The 10797-nt window shown below is 57.5% G+C and overlaps 1 protein-coding gene across 1 annotated transcript; it reads left to right on the top strand.

The window, feature by feature from the left end:
• Nucleotides 1-5838: 5838 nt before the first annotated feature.
• Nucleotides 5839-8787, top strand: LOC128277790 (proton channel OtopLc-like). Its single transcript, XM_053016318.1, has 3 exons — nt 5839-5949; nt 6650-8100; nt 8214-8787. The coding sequence occupies exons 1-3, from the start codon at nt 5839-5841 to the stop codon at nt 8785-8787; spliced, it is 2136 nt and encodes a 711-aa protein (XP_052872278.1).
• Nucleotides 8788-10797: the final 2010 nt, after the last annotated feature.

Here is a 10797-nt window from a genome sequence, read left to right as displayed (position 1 = left end):
GATGTTGCGCGAGCTGAGGCGCAACCCCGGGCGGATGCGAATCGATCACCGTGTCCTCGCTCCAGGTCCTCGTTCTGCACACACACACACACACACACACATGGCACTGGCACTTGGTCGAGAGGTGGAGGTTTCGAGACCCGGTGGTCCGGCTGCGACCGACGCCAGCGGGCTACTGGCGCGCGCTGATCGCGCTCCGAGCCGGACTCCGATCGTTCCGATTCTTTCCCCGGCATTCCGGCGGCGGTTGTTGTTGTTGTGGGGTGCAGTCGGCGATCGTATGCCGAATACTCCGCACCGCCCCCCCACCCCAACCCCCTCGCACCCCACCTGAGCGACTGAATTAAAATAATAAAATCGAAATCGAACTCGCGGCGCGCCAACTCTGTGCGATGGGAAGATCCAGCACGAGCCAGCCAGATAGAGGTGGCCGGCCGGTGGCAGAGGTGCGGTGTGTTTGCGCTTGGGCAACACACACACACACACACACGCAACACGGGGGGTGGGGTTTGGGGGGTGGGCCGCCGATGCAAGAATGTAAAATCGGGGCCAAACCAAATAAAAGGGTGGCCAACAAACAACGTGACCCAGCCAGAGCCAGAGCAGGAGAGGGAGAGAGAGAGAGAGCGGGACAGGCACACGGTGACACAGCAGAGCAGCGGCGCAACGCGTGCACAATGGTGGGCGCGTGCTGCCATCCGGAGCGCGGTCACCGCGGTTCCAGCGTTCCAGGTTTGTTCTCGCGGAACGCCCGGGTCCAAACCATTGTACTGCTCTCTCTCTCTCTCTCTCTCTCTCTCTCTCTCGCTCTCTCTCTCTTCCTCTGTAGTACCAGAGATCGTTGGGTAACGCATCCGCCGCGGTGGCCGAGTGAGCCGGGCTGCACCCAACAGCTGGTCCCGTTCCGTTGTGCGGGCTGCATACTTGCGGGCGCGCCACCTAACGCCCTGCAGTAGGCTCCACAGGTGCATCCCGTGGCCCCTTGTTACTTTTGTTACTGACAAAAAACCAACAAAAAATGCACTTTCGGGGAGGAATCTGCTAGAAAGTGATAGCAGAGCAGCAACAGCAGCTCGCCGAAAAAAACCGATTAAAATCCCCGTTCCCCAGGGCAAGTTATGTGTCACGGGGTGTGTGCGTGTGTGTGACCCAGCGGTATGGTAATGCGGTGCACCGTGGAGCTCCGAACCCCGGAGCACCCCCGGTTCGCAACCCCTTTTGCAACCGATCCCATCCATCCATCGCCTCGCGATCACTCGCCGGTCGGTGGCCGAGTGGTGGTGCGAGGCGGGTGAAAACAAAACAAACGCACACACACACACACACACGGAGTGGCACACCCATCTCGGTAACAACAAGGGGTTCAAACGAGAATTAAAAGAGGAAAAAAATGTACCGGCCGCTCGACACAATAGCAGCCGGGCCTTCTTTGAGCGCGACGTTCGTCGTTGGACGCGCCGCGCCGAACGCATTGTGTCGTAAATTGCGCCAATACTGCCCCCTCCCACACGCCCCTATCCGGAGTTCAGTCCGTGGACCGGGCCACGCGGGGTCCTGATTCATGAACGCAATTACACCTTCGCGTAGGTCCGCAGTCAACCGGAACCGCTCCGCTCACGCCGGCAGGGTAGCTGGTGGTGGGAGGGGAGGGAGGGGGCGTGAGGTGGATGTGGTCCATCAGCGCATCAATAGTGCCCGCCTCTGCCAGCCCGTCAGACCGCTCGGTGACGGGGCGGAGGTCGATATCGGAACGGCCGGCCGAATTCGTCGAATATACGAGGGGTCTTGGTGGGGTGTGTGTGTGTGATGAACCGTGGGTCAGGTGCTGCTGTGGCGTCTGCGGCTGGGCCTGGGTTTTGTATCCACATCATGCGAAAGGTTTTCAGTTGATGATGAGGTTTCGCTCCTCTACGACTGCCAGCGATCGCCATCGGGATAGAACCCTCTGGCGTAGCTGCCTGACAGCGGCCTTACCTGTGGACCCCGGCCGAAGTTCGATTCCCCCCCACCCCCCCGGGGGAAGGCACGGACTGGACTGTGAGGGATTCCTTCTTCCTGTAGGTGCCTTAGCTTTCGACGCCTTTTGAGCATTCTATTGGGGCAGGACTTTGAAGTGTATACCATGCACACCTCCCGGCACCTGGCTCCTATAGGCACAGGGCGGGGTACTACATGATGGACATAGAACCAGCGGAGAGAGAGAGCCATCCTGGCATCCTCCCGGTTCTTCGTGGCTTCGTGGCCACAGACCTGTCCACTATTCCGGCGATGTGGCGATTCTGTGATGGTGGGGATGCCGGAAAGTTGATCAAACGCACCGCGCGCGCCCCGTCTGCCTGCCTGTCAAACTTCCGTCGTGCAAGGGAAGAAGCGGAACATACGCAAAAAAAGCTGCCCTGCCACGCGCTGCGGTCCTGGCACTGAGCAAGGTAGAGCAAGGGAAGGGGGGAGTGTGCCACAGTGTGCGTGGTACGCCGCTCTGGCTGGTAGCTACATCGATAATTTTCAATGAAATATTGCTATGCGCGCCACCTAATTGAATTTCCCATCCAGGGGCCAGGCTCCCATCGGGGCCCCTCGAGTCGATAAGAGGAAAACAAAGACGAGTGTCCTTTGACGGGGAGGGGGACGGTGCAGAATCGGGGTCGCTCACCACTTACGTTGGGCCTACACGTCGTCGTCGTCGTCGCCGCCGCCGCCGCCCGGAACCGGAAGCGTACATTAAGAGTGCAAAAAGCGGACAGGTGGTTCTCTCTGGTGCTTCACAGGGACAGGGAGCCGAGGAAGTGGAGCTGAGAGGTGGGGCGAATCACATCACACGTCCTGTCACTTGGCCAACCATTGTTTGCGTAGGTAGGATCTGGGGTAGGGCCGGGCCGGCAGATGATGTTTGAGCTATATGAGCCAAGCCCAACACATACACCCACACACACACACACATACACACACACAGACAGTGTGTTATTGTATTGCGTTGGAATTGACTTTATCTCGGTCGGCACCGAGAGTCGACACCGAGATTTGCGTTCTCGCCGCCAGAGGGCGCTGTTGGCGTTCGCCTAGACCAGACCAGAAAGGGGTCGGCGATTAACTCGCTCGCTGGTGGCACGCTCTTCGCGGTGCCACAGCACCACATCACCGGCTGCTGCTCCACCCGGGTCTCGCGCGCGCGCCCTCCCTCGGTTGCATTACAACCTGGTTGAATTAATTCAATTTGGCGTGGATAAAAGAATTTTAATTGAATTCTAAATTAAATTTTCGTGATCGAACCCCGGCGGCGGCCGGCCGAGAGTGCTCCGGGCCGACGTCGTCGTCGTCGCTAGGTTCTGACCTTCTGAGAGGTGCCTCCGGGAGAGAGAGAGAGAGAGAGTGCGGGGAAGTTATTGGTCCCCCCTTTTTGCGATTGACCAGTGCGAATGTTTGAACGCAGCGCCAGAGTTGGCAGCGATGATTTGGTCCCATCGCAGCCGAGCCGAGTGGGTCGATGGACGGGACTTTAAAGAGTCAGCACCACCACCGGTGGTCGGTTGGTTCATTGGTGGGGAAGGGAGCGAAAAAGAGTTGGAGGACTGCAGATTGGACTCTCGTCGGGACATGTCACCATATCACCACGTCACCATTGTGATTAGCTGTGCGGCCCCCGCCGGCTGTGCGCCCTTCCGATTTGGCCCGGTGTCCGGATGATCAATTCTTGGCCCGGGGCAATCCCAATCCCAATCGGGGAACCGGGAAGCCAATTGGGGCCAACTAACGGCCCTGGTCTGGCTTGTGATACCCCCCAAAAATAGAAACTCATCATCCAGCCGGTCTGACAGCGCCCTGTGGACCGTAGAGCGTCCAGTCCAGAAGTACGCTCCAGAAGTCCAGATGATCAACAGAGTATCACCTTGTAAAGCATGCGTGGCCAAACGTGGCGGTGGAGGCCTTTCCAAAGTCTACGCCCCAGTTGTGGTTTGTGGCCGGGGGTCGGTTCGATAATTTCTTCAATCCACTGGCTGGAAAGCTGGAGCGAAAAAAGGTGCCAGAACCAAGGACCAGATCAAGAGCCAAGCACATCCACGAGCGCGACCTGTTGCCCTGGCTGGCTGTCAGTAAGATTCAGCTGTCACAAGTCGGCAACGGTAGTCAATTTGCAAAACAAAAAAAACACAATGCCGTAGATGGGGCCGTTTAATGAACTTGGAACTATTGGCACTTTTGTTCCCAGCGTATTCTCGCGACTTGGTTCAATCAATTTAAACACAGCCACCGTCATAAGTACAGTGGTTGACGAAACAAACAGTTGGGAAATGGGAAAGAAAAAGTCGTTTCCATTTCCATGCATGGTGAGCTCAGTCGGAGCAAGGTAGGCTAATGACATTGTTGACCCCCGGGTGTTCAGGTCTACGGCGACCACCTCGGCATTCAACAGGTACTCTGCGTTGCCAGCATGTTTTTGATGTAACTCGATTCTGGACTCCCGAAAATTTCGCGGACCCAGATGAAAGATTCACCCCAGAAACCCCAGAAACGGCCAGAAAAGGCTTGCGCAATTTCTTCATCTAAACTTAGGAAGTATCATGTGTCATGACAGGTCTGTGTAGCTCGCGTACTCCATAGTAGCTGCACCAAAGACAATGTTAATGCTATGTTGCTTTCTGCAACGGTGTCGTACTTTAGCGGGAGGGTTGTAATATCGAGCGAGCGACAAACTTTCTGTTCCGTGAGCCACACTGTAACTATCGTGTGGTTCGAGGGTCGCCCCACCCCCGGCCGCCACCTCTGTGTGATTGCGTGTGCGTGTGTGATCCTATTGTTAGTTGGAAATTCATTTTTGAAATTCATTTTGCTTCGTGCCGTCGATTCGTAGCGGCCAATTTGTAATGCTGCATGCTGCATCCATCAGAGCTCCGAGTGAGCTTGTTCCTTCGGAGCTCGGATTCGTCCGGCCACACCGGCCGATGCCGGCGATGAGCTGGGCGCCAGACCAGCCAACACCTGGGCGTTGCATTAGTAATCAGTTTATTGGTCACCCAATCAATTAGAGGCCGATTTGGTGATGAGTGCCCTGCGGGGGGGGAGGTTCTGTGCCACCTACACCGGGGAACTACACCCTGTCTCACCAACTGCACCCCCCCGCCCATCTCTGTGGGCGCTTGGGCCGGGTTTATCGTGTTTTTTTTGGGACACGGCTGTTTCTGACAAATAAATCAGTTCAATCGACGACTTACTTATATCCACCGGTAGCGGTAGTGGCGGTAGCGTGCCCACCGCCACCCTATGAGCCACCGCTATCTTAAGCCGGGCCAGCACCTCCACCTCACGCCACCGCCACCGCCTGACCGAGGCTCGGTGGGGGTGAGGGTGCTCTGTCTATCTGTCAATCTGTCTTTGTCGGGGACGCATGATTTCATCGACCCACGGGGCCCACCGGTCAGAGGGTCTCCTTCTCTCTCTGTCTCTGTCTGCTGAGAGAGAGAGAGAGAGAGAGGAGTCGACGGTGGCTGGCTGGCTGGATGGCTGGCTGGGTCCAGGTCTGGCCGTTCGGTGCGTGCGTGTGTGTGTGTGTAGCTTGCCCCGAATCTTATCGCGGGAAAAAGGGATTTTCGCAGGGACCGCGACCAACAACCGCGACGCCAACAGCGATGACGGTGATCCATCCGCCGTGCTGGCCGGTGGGCGAGCAGTTCCGGGGATTGCAAGACGCACCGCACTCGAATCGCTCGCGGCCAGCGGCTGCATTCGGGGCTGCGACGCCGTACGGTGGTGACGTTCCGGACACTCCGTGGTGACCGTGCCGAGAGCCGATAGTTCGCCTGTCTACGCCTGCCTGCCTGCCTGCCTGCCTACAATCAATCGATGGCCTCTACGCCACCGCTACCGACGAAGGAGAGCAACGGTGACGTCGAGCTGGGGCTGGGACAGCAGCAGCAGCAACAGCCCGCTGCTGGCCAATCGCCCGCCAGCCAGGTACGTACGTTGTTCGCCGTGGTTCCGGCTGGGAAATGAAGATGAAAGCGGCAGCGTCCCGTGTGTGTGTGTGTGTGTGTGTCCAAACCCGTGTGTCACTCGAGCGGAGCGGATTAGCCGTGCTTGAGTTATCAAAGCGCCGTGCGCGGTGCGCAATTTAACAGATGATTGGCATTCCAAAGCAGTCCTTTGACGTGCCCCGCGCGCCGCGCTAGAGGGCCACGTGGGAGGGGGGTAAGTGAGGCAGTATGGAGCGGCGGTCCGTAGGTTAGATACACGGTGGAAAAACGACGATAACTTGCGCTCCAGTGAATGTTTCCAGTGAAATCTAATGAACTGTGTGCCGTGTACCATCGTCGACGTCGTCTCTCCCTGGTGTATCCTTCGTGTGTGTGTGTGTGTGGGTGGGTTGGTCGAGGAAAAGCGAGAGCAAGTTCCACGGGATCCTTGAAACGAAAAAGGGGAAAAATCCCAACACCCAAAATCTCGCCAGTCCCAAGTTCCAACTTCCCACGTCCGAAGTTCCAACTCCCAAATCTCGCTCTGCCGTGACCGGGCCACACCGTCCCTCCAGCTCCAGGTCCGTTTTCGGCACCGGGGGGCTTTGTTCCTCGACCTGAGACCTGGGGAGACGCAATCTCGACCTCAGACCTCACCAACTCAGCGACTCTACAGCGTTCAGTGGTTCCGTTTCCAACAGGTGGTTCCAACGTTGCTGGTGCCCGGGTCCGGTTCCGGCTCCGGGTCGTTCGGACTGGACGAGCCCGTGCTCGTCCTGGACCCGGTCTCCGTGTCGACCTCCGGACCCGGAGGTACCTCCTACCAGAAGCGCCCGGTATCGGTGTACTCCGGGACCGGGCGGCCGCCGCCCATCATCCGGGCCGTCTCGTACCAGCCGTCGGTAAACGTGAACATGTCGCAGTCGCCGGCGGCCGACGAGCACCACGAGACGCTGCCACCGTCGACGCCGGAGGAGAAGTCCAAGTTCACGCGCCGCTACCTGGCGGGCGTCACCTGGATCAGCTACGCCCTGTTCCTGATCGTGTTTGGGCTGATCGCGTTCATTACCGATGCGGTCGAGAATAACGCGCGCTACCCGCTGGCGGAGGTGTTCGGCCTGTACATGGTCGCGACCGGGATCGTGTACTTCGCGTTCCTGTACATCGACATCCGGCTGTACGTGCGGCGGGCTCAGCAGGCCGTGGTCGAGCTTCACCGCCGCCGGGAGCTGATGGGCAACGGGGAGGTGCCATCGGTGCCGGTGGCCGCTCTGCCACCGCTGAAACCGATCCCGCATCACTACTGCTTCGTGACGGGGCGGCACGGGGAGATCATCTACCTGAAGCTGGGCGCCACCTGGTTCTGCTTCGGGCTGCTGATCCACTCGGTCCTGCTGCTCTCCTACCAGGGCATTCTGCTCAACAGCACCGACGGTAAGTGGGCCGAGTGCGCGTCCGCCTCCACCATCGCGATGGAGGTGCTCTTCATCTTCTACTGCCTGTTCCTGGTGTTCTTCTTCTGGAAGTACGCCAACATCGTGATCAACCGGTGCCGGGGGCTGGCCCGGTTCGGCATCATGCACGCCATCGGCACGGCGCTCGCCTTCTGGGTGCTGACGATCGTCCGCGAAACCGTCGTCGCGATCCGGCTCAAGCAGGCGTACTACGACGACGACCCGTACCAGGACGACACCGACGTTACGCTCGTCCCCATCGACTGTCCGGGGCCGGAGGAGCTCAACCAGGTGTTGGCTTCCTTTTCGCCCTACCTCTATCCGTTCGTCATCGAGTTCAACATTCTGATCGTGGGGCTCCTGTACATGATCTACGCCAACATCAGCAAGTGCCCGAAGAAGATCACCGTCCGGGGCCATCGGGGCGGACACCACAGCCACCATAGCCACCACACCCACAGCATCCACAGTGACCGGGAGCTCCCGAAGGTCGCCGGTGGTAGCGTCCTCGAGTACGACGGGCGAAGCGAGTGCAGCGAACACTGCGGCGACACGCTCGACCACGAGGCCCAGGTCAAGTCACGGCTGATCGTGTACGGTGACTGTCAGCACGCGAGCCGCGGCCTGTTCGCGGGCCTGCTCCTGGTGGTTGCCACCATCGTCGTCATCATTCTCTTCCACATCGCGTCGCGTGACGAGTAAGTCCACCAAACCGAGTCGAGACTGTCGAGAGACTCCTTCCAGACTTCTGACATGTCTTCTGATCCATCATCATCTATCTCGATCTATGATCTTCCCCCTCGGTTTCCAGTGCGTACCGCGACACCGGCATCCTGCTGGACGGGATCTTCGAGGTGACCGTGCTCGGCATCATGATCCTGGCGACGGTGGCCGCCTACTACCAGACGTCCCGGCTCGACATCAACCCGCACCCGATCTCGCGGCTCGACGACGTGCTCCTGTTCATCGCCATCCCGGCGTTCTTCTCCGAGACGCTTTTCAGCATGATACCGGCGTTCGAGAACGGGTCCATCCTGAACGGCTTCATTGTGTTCACGCAGATCACCCAGGTCCTGCTGCAGACGCCATGGATCTGCGACGCCCTGCGCCGTTGCTCCAACACCGCCGACCTGCAGCAAAACAAACCGGGCAAGGAGCTGGTCACCTTCATGACCGTCGCGAACGTGTCGCTATGGGTGTACTACACGTTCGGTGTCAAAACGGGGGACTTTGGCGATGAGCGGTACGAGTACTACGGTGACGTGCTGTGGTCGATCCTCAACCACCTGTCGCTGCCGCTCATCATGTTCTACCGGTTCCACTCGTCCGTCTGTCTGGTCGACATCTGGCGGCACTCGTACGAGCCGGGCGAACACGCTCACTGACAGCGCTCAGCCGACTCAGCGACGAACCGTAACCGAAGTATTATCATCGCCCCAGCAGCCTCCTCCGCAGCCGCGGGCGACATTATTTTCTACATTCTTTTACCACCGTCACCGTCACAGGTAACGAATAGCGCTAAGTGTGTGGCTGTGTGTGTGTGTGTGTGTGTGTGCGCGAAACTAACAAGGTACAGTAGGCTTTAGAGAGCGATCCCCGAAACAAGTAACAAAATGGTAGACCAAAATGGTAGTTTTATTGTTTTGAGCAAAGCCTGAGTGAAGAATTCTGAAGAAGCACGCCAATGCCGGTGTTGCTCTGTAAAGCAAACAAATAAAGCCCGGAAAAACGGTGCTTGAAGCTGCTCTGTAGAGCTTCACAACGCAGAATAAGGAGAATTTTGATTTTTTTAACCTGTTTGTGATTCCGTGATACTGAAAAAGGTTTCTACGTTGACTACGTCACCATTCAGCTCTGCCGTCAAACTATACGTCAGAATACTAGTTAGTGTGTGCGACTGCGGGACTCTGTTTGTAAACAGTTCAAAGTGAATTCTTCGTTTTCCCTCATGTCTGGAACTGTTGGAACAACAACAACTGTGTTCAAAGAGAGGCACCCGAAACGAGGCACGGCCCGGACGACCATCAACATCAAGCTACACGTCAAACGAATCAAAGAATTGGGACGCCCAAAAAGCGTCAAGCGACAGTCCGAGTTCCGAGGGGCCATGGAATCCATCCACCCAATCCGTGGGACCGTGTTTGGGCTTCAGAAAAGTGAAATGTCCCAATTGGTGCCTAAAACGTGCTGTTTTTGCTTGACACTTTCGTAACCCACTTCGTTCCGCATCGCACCCAGTACTCACCTGACCGAGCACCATGTGACGCTTCTGGTTGCTCACTAGCCTCTAGTTAGGGCACGCTCTGTGGACGCCGTTTTGAATCTATAGACCCGAACCGAAGCACTCATTGAAGGCTATACCGGAAGGAAAATTTCCGCAAGTTTATCACATCCCGACTACTTTCAGGGGGGATTGAAATGAATTTAGAAGAATAAATAAAGCAGTTTTCGAGTTAAAAAAATCCGCGTTATTTTTTGGCCACAGTCACAGTCACAGCCACCACATACGGATAAGTGGATACGCAAAATACGGATACGAAATAAGCGCCTAGCGGATCATGCAAGAGCTTCTAAGCCTAGACGGAACCCCGTATCGCCCTCGCCTCGATTCGCCCTCGCCCTATCGCCCTATCGAGAATTGCAGAAAAATCAAGAAGAAGCGACCCCAAGGTTTTCCACCGGCAGAGCGCAGAAGTGCGAGGCACAGCAGACATTCTGGATTGGCCAGAACATGGAGAAGCTATCCGTACACTGGCTAAAGGTCTTGTGCTACGATTCGAAGTAGTAGTTCCAGTAAAAGTATGTAGTAGTTCTTCAAGCCAACTCCAAGCAAACGCCGAGCAAACTTCTGTGGCCCCTCTCTTCTGTATTTGGGTCGTAGGTATCGAGTGAGCAAAGGCGACTAGTGGCGGCCGTTGCAAGAGCCGTTGCACATCCGCTAGCTGTAGCTACCAGAACAATAACAGACTTCGCGCGTCGTGCGTCGTGCGGCTAAACCACCGACGTGACGTGGGCTCCCATGACTCGGCGGCTCACGTGAGAGAAGCCGGGGCAGATTAGTTGTGTGCTCTGGTCTAAGCCGGCCTGGCTGACGCGAGATCCGAAGCCGTGCGCGTTGTCTTCCACGACGGCGACGGCCTTCCAGAGATTTGTGTCTTCTTCTTCGGGTGGGGGCGGCGGTTTGGGTTGTGTCTTGCTGGGTAATCCGGTCTCGCCGGGTACTAAGCCACCGGGCGGGTCCACAAGATCCGACGGCCGACGGGTGCACCGGCCGTTATCGCACGGTTCCGGAAGAAGCGCACAGCCACACTGTGTGCAGCGCAGCGATAAGCGCGCTGGAACGCCCGGAGACGCCCGTGTTTATCGGTGCGTGCGTGTGCGCGCGGACGAGGAGA

This window comes from Anopheles cruzii, chromosome X (assembly GCF_943734635.1).
Source record: "Anopheles cruzii chromosome X, idAnoCruzAS_RS32_06, whole genome shotgun sequence".
Classification (NCBI taxonomy): domain Eukaryota; kingdom Metazoa; phylum Arthropoda; class Insecta; order Diptera; family Culicidae; genus Anopheles; species Anopheles cruzii.
The sequence above is the reverse complement of the archived record's forward strand: the minus strand, read 5'-3'. Positions and strand labels throughout refer to the sequence as shown.